This window comes from Penicillium riverlandense, assembly GCF_028828495.1.
Source record: "Penicillium riverlandense strain IBT 135883 chromosome Unknown utg000011l_segment0_segment0, whole genome shotgun sequence".
Lineage (NCBI taxonomy): Eukaryota > Fungi > Ascomycota > Eurotiomycetes > Eurotiales > Aspergillaceae > Penicillium > Penicillium riverlandense.
Window position 1 is genome coordinate 294,070 of NW_026643201.1, and position 19,075 is coordinate 313,144.

At 51.2% G+C, this 19,075-nt stretch overlaps 8 protein-coding genes across 8 annotated transcripts; 4 read left to right on the plus strand and 4 right to left on the minus strand.

Moving 5' to 3' along the window:
• Positions 1–3,091: 3,091 nt before the first annotated feature.
• N7474_010811 (gamma-glutamylcyclotransferase family protein) lies at positions 3,092–3,643 on the minus strand (the record flags this gene model as incomplete). Its single annotated transcript, XM_057202221.1, has 1 exon — positions 3,092–3,643. The coding sequence occupies one exon, from the start codon at positions 3,641–3,643 to the stop codon at positions 3,092–3,094; it is 552 nt and encodes a 183-aa protein (XP_057047505.1).
• Positions 3,644–4,364: 721 nt separating this feature from the next.
• On the minus strand, positions 4,365–5,987 carry N7474_010812 (glycoside hydrolase family 43 protein; the record flags this gene model as incomplete). Its single annotated transcript, XM_057202222.1, has 1 exon — positions 4,365–5,987. The coding sequence occupies one exon, from the start codon at positions 5,985–5,987 to the stop codon at positions 4,365–4,367; it is 1,623 nt and encodes a 540-aa protein (XP_057047506.1).
• A 979-nt stretch (positions 5,988–6,966) lies between these two features.
• N7474_010813 (uncharacterized protein) lies at positions 6,967–8,282 on the minus strand (the record flags this gene model as incomplete). The annotated part of the gene is made up of 4 exons (XM_057202223.1): positions 6,967–7,366; positions 7,440–7,792; positions 7,949–8,019; positions 8,081–8,282. The coding sequence occupies 4 exons, from the start codon at positions 8,280–8,282 to the stop codon at positions 6,967–6,969; spliced, it is 1,026 nt and encodes a 341-aa protein (XP_057047507.1).
• A 1,074-nt stretch (positions 8,283–9,356) lies between these two features.
• Positions 9,357–11,000, plus strand: N7474_010814 (Transferase; the record flags this gene model as incomplete). The annotated part of the gene is made up of 3 exons (XM_057202224.1): positions 9,357–9,578; positions 9,654–10,382; positions 10,440–11,000. 3 exons carry the CDS (start codon positions 9,357–9,359, stop codon positions 10,998–11,000), a joined length of 1,512 nt encoding a protein of 503 aa, XP_057047508.1.
• A 1,246-nt stretch (positions 11,001–12,246) lies between these two features.
• Positions 12,247–12,801, plus strand: N7474_010815 (GAF domain-containing protein; the record flags this gene model as incomplete). Its single annotated transcript, XM_057202225.1, has 1 exon — positions 12,247–12,801. One exon carries the CDS (start codon positions 12,247–12,249, stop codon positions 12,799–12,801), a length of 555 nt encoding a protein of 184 aa, XP_057047509.1.
• A 300-nt stretch (positions 12,802–13,101) lies between these two features.
• On the minus strand, positions 13,102–14,985 carry N7474_010816 (uncharacterized protein; the record flags this gene model as incomplete). The annotated part of the gene is made up of 6 exons (XM_057202226.1): positions 13,102–13,455; positions 13,507–13,743; positions 13,819–14,413; positions 14,484–14,664; positions 14,744–14,768; positions 14,836–14,985. The coding sequence occupies 6 exons, from the start codon at positions 14,983–14,985 to the stop codon at positions 13,102–13,104; spliced, it is 1,542 nt and encodes a 513-aa protein (XP_057047510.1).
• Positions 14,986–15,573: 588 nt separating this feature from the next.
• On the plus strand, positions 15,574–16,917 carry N7474_010817 (metal-dependent hydrolase family protein; the record flags this gene model as incomplete). Its single annotated transcript, XM_057202227.1, has 1 exon — positions 15,574–16,917. The coding sequence occupies one exon, from the start codon at positions 15,574–15,576 to the stop codon at positions 16,915–16,917; it is 1,344 nt and encodes a 447-aa protein (XP_057047511.1).
• Positions 16,918–17,376: 459 nt separating this feature from the next.
• Positions 17,377–18,588, plus strand: N7474_010818 (putative proline racemase; the record flags this gene model as incomplete). Its single annotated transcript, XM_057202228.1, has 1 exon — positions 17,377–18,588. One exon carries the CDS (start codon positions 17,377–17,379, stop codon positions 18,586–18,588), a length of 1,212 nt encoding a protein of 403 aa, XP_057047512.1.
• Between the last annotated feature and the right edge of the window lie 487 nt (positions 18,589–19,075).

Here is a 19,075-nt window from a genome sequence, read left to right on the forward strand (position 1 = left end):
AACCAGTGGATCTGAAGTCTGGTAATTTATACTCATCGAACGAGGTATTCGGGGGTGCCGGACAGCCACTGTCCAGGAACATGAGTTCTCCCCTGACTGAGAGTAGGTTGAATTTCCAGGAGTCGGTTCACGAGCCGGAATTACTTCCTCTCCTCTACCTGTACTACTAAAGCCGACGCCATACCGCCATTAGGTGCGATGCTTGCACGCAGACCGGTGGCCTGTGGGTTTGAACCAACGATACACTCAGCTACTACCCTAGTCCAGTCAGTCAGGTAGCCTTCGACAAGTCCGGGGCTGTATAGGTACCCAGAGCCTGTGTGTGCATGTGAGCTGCAAGGCGTGATGATGTACCCTGCACCTAATTTAGCCTATTATCCTCTTTGTCTGGCACCTGCCAGAGACCAGCTTCTATTCCTTTGCGTACACACTCGATTGAAATTTTATTTTAAGGTATCCAAGAGACACATAGAGGGAAGAGGCTGCGCTTACCTTGAGGAGAGTGTCGCCCCAGCTCGAGGCTTCCAAGCCACCGGCAATTAGCACTTACCACTCGCGATGGAAGCCGGTTTACTCTCCCCTGCTTTCGCTACTGACCACCCCTGTAGTGTCGAAGAAGAGCGAGGGCAATTTCTCAGAATACTTGGGACTAGCCCTGAACCGTGTCTCAGAGTACAAGGTACCGTACATACGCACGACCCAGTACCCTGTCTAGACCCATCCACTGTATGTTCACTGTCGCCACTCTTCTCCAACTCACCCTGAAGGTCTGCTAAGCAGCTGTGAAGATGATATCGACAATTTCTTATGAATGTTCAAGGTATACTGTTGTAATCAACTTGGATATCGATTTGATTACGGTCACCCCGGTACAATAATGTGATACAAAATCCACTCTAGGCCTACCCCGGGGAAAGCTCCTCAAATGTAACTAGCCTACCTTGGCACTTGGGGGCTGAGAAAGCGTCCAAGAAAGTACAGTCGGTGGCGACGCTAGTTTCGGACTGCATCCTTATCCGAAAGTGATTTCCAACCTCCGTGTCTAATTGGGTATATGGCAACGACTCGAGAATACTGGCCCCGGAAAGCTACTGACTCATGCCAATTCGATTAACATAGCTCGCCTCATTTACTCGAAATGCTGGACCAAGCTCAATGGAGCAGTATAGGTATATAGGATCCGTCACCCGATGCAGCAAGGACCTGGTTCTCGTGGATTTCGGACCAGGCAAGATCATAGATTTGCGTCAGATATAGCTGCCATGCGCTCAACGCTGACGTGGTGTTGGGGCCATGTGTAGCCCCAGAAATATCTGTGACCGAGTTTTGAAGCTCGCATTTGCTCCAGACCTTTGAGAGCTTCAGTTGTGGGTTTTGTACAAAAGCGCAGATAGACGAAGCGCCTATCGTGCAACTCTAATAGGCTGGCAATCCTACCATTTCACATAGGGGTCCGTGCGAGTTCAATCAACCACTAGTGGATCTCATCCATAACATCGACGTCCAATTACGTCCTTTGGTTTGGCGCCGTTTAGTAGACAGGTGGGTAATATGTACTCATTCATCGCATCTCATTGGTATTAGCTGGCTGCAACGGAACATGTACAAGCTCTGCGCAGGGTTCCTGTGCGGCTTGGTCCTCTCCGGGGAGCGCTAGAGAGGCACTTACTCGTGTTCTCGCTTGGCAGAAGAGAAATCACTTTCCCCAGAGATTTGTTTGCTGGCAAGATGTTCGATACTATCTTTCACGCGAACTTGACTATGAACAGCCACGAGCCAGCAGACAGTCGCTGGAAGGGAATCGGGATGGGCGTTAAGCTAGAGAGGATCTAAAAATACGGCATTTTGCATGATATTTTAGCCAGAGCGACTCGCTTAGGAGTAAAAGTATGTTGGTAAATTTTCGAGGTGTCAGATTTGCTGGTGAGCGGTATCTCTCCGATGGAGCAAAGACGATGATGGCATGGATAAAGCGCTCGATCTCACAGAATTTATTCCCTGATTGTATTCCCGAACGGAGACAGTTCGGAGTTGCTCTAAAGCAAGTTCCTTGTTGGTATAGCGCTGCAACTTGAAGGCCCGGTGTGCGCCGCCAAGCGCACAGATGGCATGCTTCACTGCTTCAACTGTGTGCCCCATGGGTAAGGCATAACTGTACCAAAAATGTGTTGGGCTCAGTGCAGTTGGCAGATCTTCCATGTTGCATGTCCGAGCATGGTGGAAGAGCTCCATGCATGTCGAAATGTCGGACGCATCGATTACCAAGCCTGGAGGTATGACTGGTGAAAATGGGCCAAAGGCTTCTGGTTGGAATTGTTGATGGGTGTCGGCTCGTTGGTCCTGTCTATATGATGAACTGCCCTGCTCTTCTGATAATAGTCGCGCTTGATTGCGGAACCGCGTGGTCCCCAATGCACGCGGCCTGCGTGTCAGAGAAACTTCGTAGCCAGCACAGAAGAGGCAGGCTATCGCGCATCTCTGACAAGTGGGTTTTCGTTCATCACATTTGAGACGGCGTGTCCTAGTCTTCTATGAGCCACGGATTCGGATGATTGTACAAGTACGGAAATGAGTGATTGTATACATACTTACTGTGGCACTAAGTTAGCAACTCACTAACAAAGTGACGGGTTTAAATAAGAACGCACCATGTGATGCAGCCAGTTCTGACTCGAGGAGTCTTTGCCCGTTTGAGTTTACATGTTCCTTACAACTACAACCTTTCCGATCATGCGTCGATAGTATGGGGTTAAGAGGGTATAGAGGAGGAAAATTTGATCGTAGCACATGACCCCCCGCCGTTTTTTTTGGGGGGGGGGGGGGGAAGGGGGAAGAGATAAGCACATTCCAGTCATAAATTATGTCTAGAACGTACATTGAGTATAATTGCCATTCGTTCTGGGGCGCGGCGCCCCTATCCCGGCGCCGCCTTGATCGGGTTTGGCGTCGCACTATGCCCGAAGAGGCATTGGAACTCTAGTAGCCACTCCCGGGTTTAATGCTTCCTGGAAGGCTCGGTGTGATTGATTTGGGCGAGGGTTGCCCGATAGATACAAACTCGGAAGTATAGTAGACAGTTCAACCAATGAAATCACCCTAACTTTCCAGCCATCTGGTGCAACCACAGCTTGCGGTCGAATCGTTGTTCCAACAACGCATTTGCATCTCCAGCGTACCTGAATGTCTTGCCCGGCGCTTCCGCAGGCTCTTCGTTGTCGACGAAATAGATCAAGCAGTGTGCTTCTTCATATGCGTTCGTCTCATAATGAGCAAGCTTGTGGGCTTCTTCTTCGGACTGTACAATATACGCGTATCCCGGGATCTCTTGGCCCGGTTTTCCGTCTATCAAGGCAGGATAATCGCCCCATTTCCCGAGTGTGTATCCGAGGAGCTTGGCTTTCCGCATTTTGGGCTCTTCTGGTAGGTCGATGATTCGTTGAAGGGTTGCTGGAGCTGTTAATGTTCCGTAGAAAAAGTAATAGACCGGGAATTGTAGGGGGAGTTTGCCCAAGTCTCCCTCAATGTTGGACAGATAGCCAGATGGGGCGGAGCGCAACATGACCTCGTACGGTGTCAAGCCTTCATTCTGCATCCAAGCTTCTGGGGAGTCTGTATCTTCTCCTTCCTGGGGACGATGCGACATGCTGAGGTGGGTGCAAGTTGAAAGACTCTAAGTGGGATATTAGACAGAACTCAGAGAATGGGAACACGCAAGAAGACGCTAAAGTGGGGTGTATATGATTAGGCGATCCACAGCCACTACTAGAGTACTAAACACTCCGAAAGGTTGGTGCTAACCAACAAGCCTGACGTTGGGACTCACCGCCCACCTGTTCTTGGGGTACATAATTCTGGGGGGCGGAGATCTGACGTCTCAGTATATTATACTCAAAATAATTCAAGTAGATGGAGCTAAAAGACTTGGCCGATCTGACGACTCCACTTAATGGCCTCGTGAGTGATATCGGGAAGCAAGGCGCTATTGTCGCCCAACAGACGTATCGTGCTTCGATATTGTGACCCACCACAATACTGGTATGTGGGGAGACTCTTCCCACAATTAACTCTCGTCGACTTGCGGGCCTTGTGAGCCACGTGGCTGATCACCCATCCCATGGAACGCTATCGATTTACAGGTGACAGTGCCACTCTAAAGGCCATTTATAAACCAGTATTGGGGCGTTGCTGAATGGATGCATGACTACAATGAGGTTGGCATTCTCTTTCGCTGTGGACTGATATTGAGTTTCCACGGAATCAATTCCTAATTTAATATATATACCCCGATCCTGGCTACGGACACTGGTTCATGCTGATTGGCATGTACCCAGGACCACAAATTATGGCTTCAAATCAGACCTTCCTTAATTGGGGGCCGACTGTAGTGTAAACTCTTTCAAAGTCACACTGCCTCCGAGAGCCTTAGTAGCGTAATTGAAGATGGCAAACCGGTAGGCTTGAAAGAACTCCCAGTCATTAATCATGGTAAAGTTCTGTCCAAGGACAGTAAAGTGTCTGCCGTCCCTGCTGTATGAAAATTGTGCCATCCGCGTTCCTGATGATCGGAAATCTCCCGCTATCCTAAGGAATATATTCGCCCTATGATCAGTTCGAGGGAGCTTGATGCTAGCCATATCTGTGCCGTAGTCAATGGTTGACCAATTGTCTGTCGAATTCATGGTCATGTTTCTGCGCATCACAAGCGTGGGAATGTCTCCATCTTTTCGGATTCCGATCCCTGCCGAGCTGTCTCGCAACAACGCCAGACCCGCTCGGTCGCCGTCGGCCATGTTTGTGTAGTCCAGTAGAATTGTGGCCTCCGAAGCTGGCCCCAGTATTCGATGAGTCAAGGTGTTGCGGGCTTGGTAAATATCATCAACTTCAGTGACTGTTGCTGTATGCAGACGGACTTCACCTGGTGCCACGGTGATTCGTTCTGTATCGGGATTATGATTCCACTCCCATTGGGGACCGAGCTTTCCATCGGCAAATGTGTCTTTCCCTAAAAGAGAAGAGTCTGAGTTGGGAGTCGTCGCGCCTGAGTCAACTGGATATGGGAGGCTTTGGGGCCAGGCGTTGTTTTCCTCCAGGGTCAAGACTGGCCACCCATCGTCATTCCAGTTCAAAGAAGAGAGGACTGGAACGCGACCAGTACTGTCTCCATTCACATCGACGAAAGCCATATAATACCATTGGCCATCCGGTGTGTCAACAAGAGCACCTTGATGAGGAGTGTCGGCACCGCCTAAACTCGTCGGCGGAGAAGTGTTGTTGAGAATAACACCGAAGTCATACGGACCCCATGGTCCACTGTCAGATTTCAAGACGTACTGGCCATTGTCCGGTTGGTCTGTGATGATGTAGTAAGAGCCGTTGCGCTTATACATTCGGGAACCCTCAATGTACCCAACGGTGGAATTGTAGATGATTTGTGTTTTGCTCCAGTCGAGACCGTCGGAGGTGAGTTGGGTAACATTAAGGACTGACTGACCATGCGTGACATACATGGTATCGTCATCGTCAATTAGCAGGCCGCAGTCATAGAAACAAGTGCCGTCCAATACCGACTTCTGTTCCCATGGACCGGTAACTCCGGGGCTGGTATAGATGTATGTTGCATTGAAATCGACACAGCCAAACCAATACCATAAATTATTGCTCTCTCGGAAGCGCAGCGTTGAAGCCCAGACTCCCCGCGCGTAGGCTCGCATGCCGTCAGCCAAATTATACGCTGGGCTTTGGAATTCCAGTGAAGGCACCGAATGGCCCAGGTACTTCCAATTGACAAGATCTTGAGACTGCAAAATTGGGGCACCAGGGGAGAAATGCATGCTTGATGCGGAATAATAAAAAGTTTCGTTCACTCGGAAAAGGTCAATATCGGCCAGATCGTTGAAGATGACCGGGTTTTGAAATGCGTTCTTAGCCATGGAGCCACATATTGCCATGCAGAACGCAGGCAAAAACGATAACAATTTCGCGAACATTTTGTGAGTACCTCTAACCCGCAGAGGAAAGGAGCAGGTGCAAGAGAAGTATAACGCGATAACCTGGGGCAGTTCCCAAGCTAGAAGGCTACTCAGGCTTTCTTGAAAGATAATTCTCGGAGACAGGAGGCACCGCTCTGTTCCACCATGTCTTTATAGCTCCCCGTAACATGTGGGTAGTAATGTAGAGAGAGCCGAGAGCTTGTCATGTTTAAGTGATCACCCGTGATTTCGAAAGATCTCAATTGGTGTTCTTTCCCGGCAGAATGGATCTGGCGGCTAAACAGGAACTAGATGTCACCTTCCACAACACGAAGATCGTTGCAAGCAATCGACTAACGAGGAAATGCACCGGTGGGGTGTGGTACCTAATTTCAGTCTCGACTCGTAGACATGCGCTTCAGAAGAAGCTTTTGACGCAAATGTAACCATTAGTGAGAGAATTAATGTTTCCACCGACTCTTGGTTTTTAACTGTTTAGTTACACTCATTCAAGAACATCACACAAGCCCGGAAAACATGGTACCTGAGTCCTTCCTATCCTGATTGTGGCTTTATTTCCCCGCTCTATCCCCACTCTCCCCCATTTATTCCCCGGCAATGCCCCCTCAATGCCCCCTTGAGCGATCCCGTAAGAAGATGCATCTCCCTTCGGAGATCATAACCCAGGCTCTGGGCTGCTTATGCCCTGCATTCTGCCAGCACGCATGGCCCATGGAGAGGCATAAAAAAAGAAATTCAATAGTTTCAGAGCAAAATTTGGAGCTTATTTACTTCGTCCAGAATAGACTGTTCCGCAGAGAAGGAAGCTCAGTCCTCGCCATACTGAATATATTAATTTTTTATTGTTGGTCTATACATTTCGCACCTGCTAGTTGCCCATCTAAGCCAAAAACGACCATTATGACTGAGCTCTCCAGGTTCGCCATACGTGGAACCACTGTATGTAGCCCGCGAGATACTTCTGTGTCAGTATTCTTCAACGCAGAATAGTTTCCACGCTTTCGCCATCCCCTTCTACATCCACCTTGTACGAGCGGCTGACGGAGATGTCCTTGTCGCCGGCAAACGGATCTGCGCTGCCATTCTGGACGCTGTGGAGCTGGTACGTGTGCTGGCCTTTCCGGTCTGCTGGCTGAAATCTGTTGAACGATTCATACGTCCTTTTCCCATTACTGTGCGTGTGTGATGAGAACAGCGACAGGCGCGGCAAGTATGTCGCGATCAGCCGCTTGAACCGCATTGCGCAGGCGCAGATGATGCCGAGGTTGACCTCGACAAGGGACCACACCCCGAGGATAGCCTCGGTATAGGTTACGTCGAGGGTCTTTTCGAGACGGAGGACATATGGTAGGCGGGCTATTGAGCAGATAACGACACTATGAGATGCATTAGAAGGGTGTTGTATCAAAGAAAGATGAATGGACATGACTCCAAACGGGAGAAGCGTACCCAGATCCCAGAGCCAGGAGGCAGCCGACAGTGAGTTTCTGTTTCAGCGAAAAATGGAGATTCACAATCGTGGGGATGGGCAGGGCCACGACCGCACAGTCAGATGCGATGTTTAGGACTGCCTGGGCCAGGGCGACGTTTTCCAGGCACTGGGTGGTCCCCAATTTGAGGGGATTACATGGCGCCCCAGTGATGACGCATAAGCTCAAGGTATAGCCAAAGATCGCAAGGGCGACTACCACGACCGCGCATCGGTAGGTGGTAGAGGGGTTGATGCGGAACAAGACAGACAAGATGGCCATCTTGGTTATGGCGGGACATACCAAGTAGGTTAAGGTGTTGGGGAGCAGGGCCTGCTTCATGTTAGGAACAGTCAACCATGTATAAAATCCAGTGTCTTGCCTTATTAAACTCCACGAGGTCTGCCAACGAAACATCCCACATGTGCTTTCCCCAGCCATATTTCATTACTGTTGTAGAAGTCAGAGGATAGCTTCACACCAAGACACCACAGGATACAGACGCTTAAGCATGCTTATAAAATAGTAGAGGGCCGCGCCGTAGGAGATCGTGATGATGACTGGCAAGTGCAAGTATTGTGAGTGTCTGGTCCTGGAGTCCTCTCGACTTTTTTAACTTACCCAAGTCGAGCTCAATCTTTTTAATCAGCTTGAAGGACTGGAAGTAGCGAAGGCCAAGAAAGAGTGTAGCGAGAAAATAGGTGATGCCCCAGGCGACCACAGTCCCTATTTGTAGCGAGTTCCAAGGCGCCTGGAACTGCGATGTCTGGCCGGCCGGCGGCGGCATACCCGGTGTCGTAGCCAGATCCATCGGGGTAGACATTGTCGCCGCTACAGCTCTTGCGCGCACTTGGGGGGGGAGGTTATGGGCACAAGTCGACAAATATCGCTGACCTGGGCATGGACCCTTATAAGCCTCGAGTCCACAACAGAATACCTACCTCCGCTGTTCCTCCAGTCATTTCGGGCGAAATTTATGGATTCTGCGCCACGCGGGCCAGACTCCTGTCAAACTGATTCAGGAAACGGTAGAGGGACAAACGGTGACTGGTCTGAGTGGAGGATCTCCGTGGTAGTGGAGCAGCAGGATCTGGTTTGCGTGACTCGCCAACAGGGGATTCAGTTGATTCAAGAGGTGTCAAAAACACCCCGAACACCTAAAAACGCCCAATCCACTATGACCCACCTTCCTTTTTAATATAGCGCATAAAATATTACAGCCGTGGTACCTTCGACCATAAATAACCTCTGAAGCGGAAAATGCATAAAGGTGTCTAGTGGAGTTAACAAAGGGGACGCATTAAATCCTCGGCACATTGACCCCGAAAGTAACAGCTGATGTACGATTCTTTCGTCGATTTCTTTTGCTGTGGCAGTCTCAAATCCGACAAATTCAAAAGCATTTCAATGCTCTTTTTTGGATAGGTTGTGTAGGGTAATTTTATTCAATTTAGTGTATCTGTCAAGGAATAATACTTTACAACTATGTGGGCCCTATCGAGGGGATTCGGCGTTTACAGGCCTGGGTGTGTCTAGTCCCTCCCTAGCTAAATTAGTGCCTTTTCTTTTGCCTAGCGCTCTGGACGGATATTTCCTGTCATATCCTAAGTTCAAACTACATATTTAGATGGGATAATAGCGCTGTCACTCGCCCAATCAGGTTCAAAAGAGGCCAAGGGCGGGTCTACACTGTGCACACTAGGTAAATTATGAAACAGATTGGTCTGTACAGCCTTACGCAGCACACATTTTACGGCAATTGAGAATAGGGGTGGACAATAATAATAACGCTCCTCTAGATTCCTTCCCTGGAGCAAGACGTCTGCATTGACAGATTGCTATCCTTACCCACATCGTCCCCGGGGAGGAAGCATCGTTATCGCGAAAACTCGACGACATGGGCATGTTCTTTGGGCGCCAGCCCGCCGCAGAGCCTGTTCCGGGCGATCGAGTGCTGCCATTGCATTTCTTCGAGAACAGCCTACTAGTCCAGGGGAACAACATGGCCGTTTCACTCGTGTTTGACGCGGTGCTCGACCCCCAAAAGTTGCGAGAGTCTCTCGAGGGCCTAGTCAAGCGGGAAGGGTGGCAAAGGTTGGGAGGCCGACTGAGGAAGAATGTAAGAAGGGTTTCTCTCCGGGCGATACGGGAGCTGCTGAAATGACAGCCTACGCATACTAACGTGACCACATAGGATTCGGGCAAGATCGAATGGCATATTCCAGCAGAATTTACGGCCGACAGGCCCGCAATCTCCTTCGCGCACGTAGACCACGGCATGCCTGCTGCTTCACATCCAGCAGCTTCTCGGATCCCGAAGCCAGACATTAGGCCCGCCATCGTCGGCGACCCGGACGACCTGGAAGGCCTGGCGTGGGACCCAGGGTACAAGCCCGGCGGGATCAAGGACTACCTCGCCTCTGACTGTCCGGTCTTAGGGCTGCGCGTTAACTCGTTTACCGACAAGACCATTGTAGTCCTGCAGTGGCAGCATGTCGCCTTCGATGCGCTTGGCATGCAGTATGTCGTGGAAGGCTGGAGTGCCATGCTCTGGGGCAAGGCCGCGGACATTCCAACCCCGTGCAAGATTGACTCGGATCCATTTGATACGCTGGCTCAGGGGTCACGTCCCGCCACGGAAGAGCATATTCTAATTGACCGCAAAGTCGGGGTGGTGGGCATGCTCAAGTGGGGGTTGGGATATGGAGTTGATATGCTGGTTCGATCCAAGGAGAACCGCATGGTTTGTCTTCCCGAGTCGTACTGGCGGCCGCAGACGGAGAAGGCTCTCGAGGAGCTTCGCACCGAGGCAGTCGCGAAGGGCGAAGACCCCTCCAAGGTGTTTTTGACTGAGAATGATGTTTTGACAGCCTGGATCCTGCGCTGTGTGGTTGCCCCAATGGGGATGAACCCTGACCGAACAGTAAATTCTGTTCCTTGTCGCCTCCCTGGACGTAAGCACTGACTGACTCTGTTCCAGGTTGCCGCATCTATCGCCATGTCCCTCCGCAAGGCCTTCGAGGGCGACCTTATCCCTGCCTCCGCCGAGCACCCCTACGTGGGCAACGCCTTTGGCTGGGCCAACGTCCTCGTTCGCGGGGGCGACATCACTTCCAAGCCGCTGAGTTGGCTCGCACGGCAGGTTCGGCGCGCTATCAACGAGCAAGGCACGCGTGCTCAACACGAGGCGTACTACGCTATGGTCCGCACGTCTGGAACTGGCCTGCCCATTGTCATCTTCGGCGATGGTGGCATGGCCCAAGTCGGCTTCTCCAATTGGTCCAAGGCGGGCCTGTTCAACTTGGACTTTGCCCCAGCCCGTCAGGACCCCCAGAATGACAACTTGCCGTGCCGACCGTCGTATGTGCAAGAGAACCACGGCCCAATTAAGCCTGCGGATGGGTTCTTCATCTTTGGCAAGGACGAGAAGGGAAACTACTGGTCCTCAGCGTGCAAGGTGAAGGGCCAGTGGGAGAAGTTTGAGGAGCAGCTGAAGAAGGATTTTGAGGTGGAAGCGGGAACCGACGAAAGGAAGGAATAATTTATATCGATGTCACTACAAATGATACCCAGTCCTGCATTCATCGTGCGATATAGGGATTTGCCCTTTTACATAGCTGGTCATGTAGTTGTTGAAACTCCAATGGTTACTGTTGGAGGGTGACTTTGCCCGTTACAACATGGCCTCCATCTATGCTTAGGACAGCAAACATAGTCCCGACGCAATCCACAAGGAACTAAGCCGACGAGCACTAGGTCTCGCCTTTACGTGCTAAGATTGGTAACTACACAACCTCGAAATTTTGAGTTCCCAGCGGTGGGGAGGAATTTGGAACTTGGTTCAGGTTGACGATGATGTAGAGACCATTATCTGCTTTCCTAATTCATGGGACCTGCTGGAAAGCTCTTGACAAGCACTTCACTCCTAATGAAATCTCTTTAGAACGGCTGTTCGAAGCGGTCAAGTATATCTCTCCTTTGCAAGAAACCATTTTAGGATGGAGTTCGTAGCCTTTGTGGATTTTCCATAGTAGATGCTGCGCATCCAACCTGCTGCCAATTAGTGTTTCTTGCGACGAGAAGAATATTCGATATAGTGATGGTGTGTTGATGTGATAAGACAGCTGAACTGAACTACATACCTCACGGAATTAGCCATCCCTCGACCCTACACATAGTTGTCTTCTTGAGTCATGCTCATATGATCTTTGCAGTGGATAATATTGAATTAGAGGTAATTTGATAGATAAATTAAACGCGATGTTGAAGTGAGAATGATATATAGAGTTCGACCAGAGTCGGAAATTAGGGGAGCGGAAGACATATTTTATACTCATAGAATCAATGAGACGGTGGGAATACGGCCAGAAAGAGATGTAGATGACGTGTTTATCACCACCTTCTTGATGTCCGGCACCTTCTTCGAGGTAGTTCTTCAATTTCGGCGTAATAGCCCGTCTTCATTTCCAAGTCATCTGTGAAGGCTGTCTCTTTTGCAATTGCTTTGCATACAATAAATCCGGCATTGTTATCTACACCAGGTTTGAAATAGCCCGGGTGCGCGTACCCGAGCACCTATGCCGTTTCCTTGGCCTCGAGGAGGACTGTTATCGAAACAAGATCAGCAATCGGAGACACTAGAAGAGGTGACTTGTAATGGCGATAGAAAATTACTTGAACGATCGGACAATAATAGTGCATATATCAAAGCCGGCAGGGACCGCTAATTCTCATCTTTTCTCTAGTCCTCATCCCCAAACCAGACAGCATCCTCTATCATAACCATAATGGCATCGGATCAGCCTGGTCCTTCCCTCCTAGAGATGCTTGTCCATCTCTCGACCCTCCTGCAGCAGGACGCCTCCTCGGATATCTTCTGGCCCACCTTCTCAGAGGCGCTCGACTACGCCTTCCCGCACATTTCCTGCACTATCCTCTCCTACGACGCAAAAAGCGGAAGTTTGCGCCGCCTGTACAGCTCGCGCCCGGAGGTTCACCCCGCTGGTGGCCGCAAGCGCGTGACGGACAGCTTCTGGAAACAGACCGTCCTCGATCGGGGCGAGATCCTCATCGGGTCGACCCGCGAGGACATTAAGTCCTTGTTCTCCGAGTATCAGACCCTGTGGCGCCATGGACTTGAAAGCATTTTCAACATTCCCGTCAGACGCGGGGGCATCACGATCGGATCAATCAATATCATGAATGGGGAGAGGGCGTACGACAGAGCTGATAAGGGTGTTGCGCTGCTGTTCGCGCAGTTGGCGGTTACATATTTGGAGAGGGCTGCCGCTGAGCTCCAGGGGCAAGGAAATAGTCATGATGAAGACGTGCCTTATGTTTAGAATAGTCCAAAGAAGAAGAAACCAGAACAAGTCATGGTGTCGATAAAACCTAGAATGTTAAAAAATACTGTACTAATATCAATATTTGATTGCAAGGTTGCCTGTCCAATTCCCCAAATAGCACCTTCATACTAAGGAGATAAGGAGGGAAAACATCAGTCTTTTCATCCATATATAAAATACAGCTCAATTTGTAAAGAAAAAATCACACTTCTGCCGCCAGAATGCAACAATAGAAAAATGCGCATGAAAGCAGAATATATCAAGGGATTCATCCTTTGTGAGAATCGGAGGACGGTCCTAGGTGGTGTACATAAACGACTTGTCTTGGAAGTCTGTCACGTCAGCTCCAGCCTCAAAAGGACTGGCGTACCCTTCCTGGGCGAGCTTGACGCGTCTCCTGTTTCTCATAACGGCAACAAGCCAGTAAGTGAGCATGAGGAGAATAAACAAACCCCAGGCAACCAGCGAGCTAATCAGACCGTTGGTGTATCGGGGGGCATCTTTGGAACTCCACAATTGCGGGAATGCAATGCCGCCAGTACAGTAGCCGATGAAGTAGAGCGTATTGACGATGGACTTCTTCGTATTGCCCTTGACGTTCGAGGCGTTCAGGCTCATAGTAATAGTGAATATAGACGATCCCGTTCCACCCTGTATTTTATGAGCTCACTGGAAGCGCACCAGATCTGGGGGTCGATTTACCAGCCATGCTCCAACGATGATACCCCAGCCATGGAACGGAAGGGCAACAAGCAAGATACAGCCAACGATCGGGATCAAGATCAGACAGATAACGACCAGACATCGTTTGTTCGGGAAGAATATACAGCCGAGAACGCCGGCCCAGATGGCAACGATCTGCACTGCGCCGGAAGGAGCATTGTACAGTAGAGTTTGAGCAGCCGTATACCCGAGACGTTCAATCATGAGCGTGGCAAACTAGAAGGAGAAAGAGGGATCTTCCTTAGCGGGCTGCAAACATGAAAAGTATATCGGGGAGTATGATGCACCTACACTCAAAACAGGTGCTGGGGCTGTCACCAGGATACCAAAAAAGAGCGCAGCGTAAGAGTTGAAGTCGAGGATAGATTCTTTCAGCTGCTTCATAGAGAAGTCGGTTTTGTCACCTCCGTCGTGCTCTTCAGCAAGGCGCTGAGCTGCCGCAACTTTCTCCTCGGCCGTCAGGAACCAGGCGGTCTCCGGGTTGTCGGGCATGGCGAAGAAGAAAATCAGTCCTATAAAAGAAGTCATTGCACCACAGATGAGAAACATGACTCTCCAGGGCGCGATGCTGAGGTTGTGACCTTCAGCGATGCCGTACATAAGAAAGCTTCCCAGGAGGGATGCGAGACCGTTGCAAGTAATCCAGCACCTGATAAACAACATGATGGCATTAGTGCTTGTATACGCTGGACAAGGAGACGGCAGATGAGGGGCAACCCACCCGATGCGAAGCGGATGCTCCGATTTCTTGTACCAGATACTTGTGATGGTGATGAAAGCCGGGCTGACAGCCCCTTCACTGACACCCAAGAGGAAACGGACAGCGAGGAACTGGTGGTAAGTTTTTGGAGCAGCCAGACACATGCAGACACCGCCCCAGATAACACTGTACGTCAAGACATCCTGTGTGAGTAATCGAACCACTCTCTTCGAAAGAATAAAAGAACGCTTCTTACATCGTGACTCCCACGAACTTCGATAAGCGCAGCCGAGACATCAGGTAAATAAAGGGGAATTCGGAAGCCAGTTGGCCGACGTAGAATATCGCAGAGGTCCATGCGTATTGTGTTCCCACAAGGTGCAGGTCGGTCTCCAAGCCCTCCACCGCAGCAAAAGCGAGACTCTGCTTGTCAAGATCTGGATTTGAGGTCAGTTCTTGTAAATACATAAAGAAGGGACCTGGCAGTCACTGCCGGGAGGGGGGGTTCATAGATACATTGAAAGAAGAAAACGAAGCACAGCTGTCGAAAACGTCAGTGTCCTCGTCGCTCTGTCCCAGAGCAGCATTGCGTGGGCATCCTCTCTTACCATAGGCAAAATGATCATATCAATCTTCTTCAAGACTTTCCTCTTCAGCGCGTCATCGCTGAATACCTCGCAGATGCCGTCTGCCGCAACAGCAGCGCCGTCCGCCGCCACGACAATCTTCTCATCATCGACAGTAGGATTCAAAGACATGACAGACACAAAGGAAAGCACTCGTTACGTTTGGTCGATGAGAACAATGCCCGGGGTGGCAAGAGCGTTTGGCTCCCCCAAGGTCAGTATTATACTATACGCCCATGAAATTCAGTTCGAAGGTGATAACTCCCCACGGCCTCATATCATTGGGTCCCAAATTGGCTCCTCTTCCTGTTCTCCTCGTAGTATCGTGGAAATCTGATACGCTACCCCAGACAATTGGGAGTGGACCCGACGGCCTGCACTCCTATCCGAGGAATATGAAGATGATAACGGCGAACCACCAAATTCCCCGGGAATGGGGACCGGGTGCGCGCACCCGGTCCTGATAGCCGGAGCGGACTTCTTATCGCCTTATTCTCCACCCGTTCTTCTCTATACCCTCCTGTGTAAACACGCACACACACAGAAAGAGAGGGGGGGGGGAAGAGTGTGGTGCCTTCATCATGGGCGGGGGTTTTGTCGCAGCCTGTTTATGTTACCTTCATGGTGCTGTCCTGGAACTCGAGAAGTTTTCCCACACGACAGCCTCCAACGCCACAAGGAAATCGTACCCCTACCTGCCTGCCCTCATCTCGATACGCCATGTCGAAGGATAATCTTCAGTCGTTCGTCAAGCCCTGGCTACCTGTGAACAAGGCCAACTCGTTATGGGTCCTGAAGAATGCGAAAATCGTGGACCCTGTCGAGGGCAGGATTCTCGAGCCGGCCACGGTGTATATTACAGCAGGCGTGATCCGCGGCATTGTCATCGGGGACGAGCAGTTGGAGCCTGAACCTGCGTCGACTGCGCGGGTGATTGATCTCGCTGGCAAATACGTCTGTCCCGGTCTGATCGACAGCCATGTGCACATCAACGCCGTGCCGGGCGACCTCGATCTGCGGCATACGATGGCCACGCCCGCAGAGCAGATCCACTTCCGCATGGTGTACGTCTGCCGCGATATGCTCTACCGTGGATTCACCACCGTTCGCGACTGCGGAGGTGCTCCTCTGGCTCTGAAGGAGGCCTGCGCTGAATGGGTGATTGCCGGACCGCGCATCCACATTGCCGGCCATGCGCTGAGCCAGACGGGCGGACATGGTGATTTCCGCAACGCTCACGACCACCCAGACTGCGCCGGGTCGTTCGTGTCTGGTCTCGGACGCGTCGCGGATGGCGTGCCAGAGTGTTTGCGCGTAGGGCGAGACGAGATCCGTTGCGGCGCGGATTTCCTCAAGATCATGGGCGGCGGCGGGGTGGCCAGCCCGACCGACAAGCTCGAGCACCAACAATACACGCCGGAGGAGATACAAGCGTTTGTGTCTGTGGCTCGCAACGCAGGTACCTACGTCACTTGCCATGCATACACCCCCGCGTCGATCGAGCGCGCCGTCAGCAACGGGGTGATGGGGATTGAGCACGGGAACCTGATCGATCGACCGACTGCCCGTTTGATGGCGGCGAAGGGGGCCTTCCTGACTCCGACTCTGATCGCTCTGCGCGCTATGGCTGACGAATCTCTGTTCAGCTTCCTCCCCCCGGAGAACAGTGTGAAGAACCTCAAGGTGCTACAGTCGGGACTGAACGCCTTGAAGCTGGCCCAGGAAGAGGGCGTCACGCTCTGCTACGGATCCGACCTTCTCGGTCCTTTGGGCAAGTATCAGGCGTTGGAGTTCCAGATCAGATCCGAAGTTCTCTCCGCGGTTGAAATCCTCCAAAGCGCAACGATCAACCCCGCCCGCATGATGGGCTTGACAGACGTCGGTCAGATCAAGGCCGGATTCCAAGCGGACCTGCTCATCGTGCGGTCGAACCCGCTGGAGGACATAACGGTCCTTTCACGACCGGAGACGGAGGTGGTGGCGGTGTTCAAGGACGGGATACTGTGTCGGGACGATACTCAGGACCTTGGAGGTGGTTTATTAGATTCCTGGGCAAAACTGTAAGAGTCTAAGTACCGAGATTGTGCGTCTTTTCTCTCTATACAGTGTCCATCCTGTCATGTAAAAATAAGCGTCCGTCAGTAAAATTCATTTTTTCCGGCTCGTGAGCTCTCCAAACACCGCTGTAAGCCCGCCGAGGATTCCTTTTTGCTGTGGGAGTCGTCCAATAACCCTTCTCGCCCGATGAAATGATGGGTACTTCGTAGCCGCTCCTACAATATGTTAGCTAGTGAGCCCGGTGGGTCTGATAAAGACACTCCTCAACCCGGTGATATCCCGGCAAAGTGGCAGCGGATGGCGGTCCCGGCTAGAAGCCCCAAGGTTCCGCAACTTCTCATAGCCATTTGCTCTCAGCACTTCCTTGACGGCTACAGTAAGTGGCAGCTTCAGATATAACAGTCATCTCGTTGGTTATTCTCCTCCTGCTCATCCCCTCCTATCCTCACCGCTATCGCATTCAGAATGGATATACATCGTCAGATCTGTAGCTCTGGCCAGCAAGGCGCCATCCATTGTATTGACATGCACACCACCGGCGAGCCCACACGTATCATTATGAGCGGGTTTCCCAGCCTGAAAGGCGCGCTTTTGGAGCAACGTGAAGCATACCGGAGAGACCACGACCGATGGCGCAGGGTAGCTATGCTTGAACCACGAGGCCACGAGGGCATGTACGGTGCGCTCATCGTGCGCGACTCGGAGCTCATAGCCTCTGGCGAAGCGCACATCGCCGTCCTGTACCTGCACAATGAGGGCTACTCGACCATGTGCGGCCATGCCGCGATTGCGATGGGCCGATTCCTGGTCGACACCCACGACCCTAACGTCTTTCCTCTGCGTCACAGTCTCCCCTTTGACCCTACTACTGAGACAACCACTGTCAATCTTCATACGCCGTGCGGAATCAACCGACTGACGGTGCCGACGACGTCCGATGGTCGCTCGGCAGACAGCTCGCGGCCGGTGTCCTTCCTGTCCGTGCCATCCTTTGCAGGAGCACTGGACGTGAGGGTCGAGATTCCGCTTGAGAAGCGCTGGCCGGAGTTACAAGGCCGCACCTCGGTGACAGTCGATCTGTCTTACGGTGGGGCCTGGTACTGCATGGTTGGCGCGCAGGAGCTCGGGTTCCGCGCGGGGCTGAAGGCGTTGGACATGAAGATGTACGATCGGATCACATCCATCATCAAGGCGGAGATCGTGAATACGCTCGAGTTGCGCAACCAGATCTCCGTCCCGTCCGCTATGGACACCGAATTCGATTTGTACGGCGTCATGGTGGTCGACCGAGTCAACGCCGCCCCGGTGCCGGGCGTCGACAGCGTCGAGACCGGACTGTGCTTCTTCGCAAGTCAACAAATTGACCGGTCGCCTACGGGAGGCTGCGTTGCGGCGCGTATGGCCCTCGCCCACGCCAAGCAGGAGAGCAAATTGGGGGAGCGCCAGGCTTTCCACTCTTTTGTGTCTAACGCGTATGCCGGCCAAGGAGCATTCGTGGGCTCGAACGTCGAGGAGGTTGACATCGCCGGAGGTTATGGCATCTCTGCCAAGGGCGTGGTGGTACGGATTGAGGGATACGGCTATTACACTGGCGCCTGCACTTTCCTGACGGAACCGATGGACCCGATTGCGGATGGCTTTTCGGTCAGGGAGATCGAGATGGCATCTACACAGTGAATCTTACAATGGGCGAGCATACCAGTCTCGATTAGACAATAAAAAATATAAATGGATCGATGAACTTTCTCCGGACAACAAGACTAGAGAGTATTTCTGTTAAATATCTTAGCAGAAGACAACGAAAGCTGATAAGTGCTATGATAATCATGAGGTGGTTGAAATTTTGAGAATTGTTTTGATTTTCACTACAGTAGTTGATCATTTAAATGAACAACTCCACTTTATTGACTAACCTATTAGTTGCTAGCCTAGTTGTACTAGTATGTAATATTATTATATAATGTATAATATTCAATTGGATTCTTGCGTTTTCAATCGTACATATTACTTCAGTGTAAAGAAAAAGGCTAGCGTAAAAAGCGGAGTTCTTCAATTAAATGATCAGGTACTGTACTTAGCTTGAAGCTAACTTTTATTAAAAACCTTCTAATACTATACAGAAATAACTATAGAGCCTCATAGCCTACCAAATCGACAGGTCTCC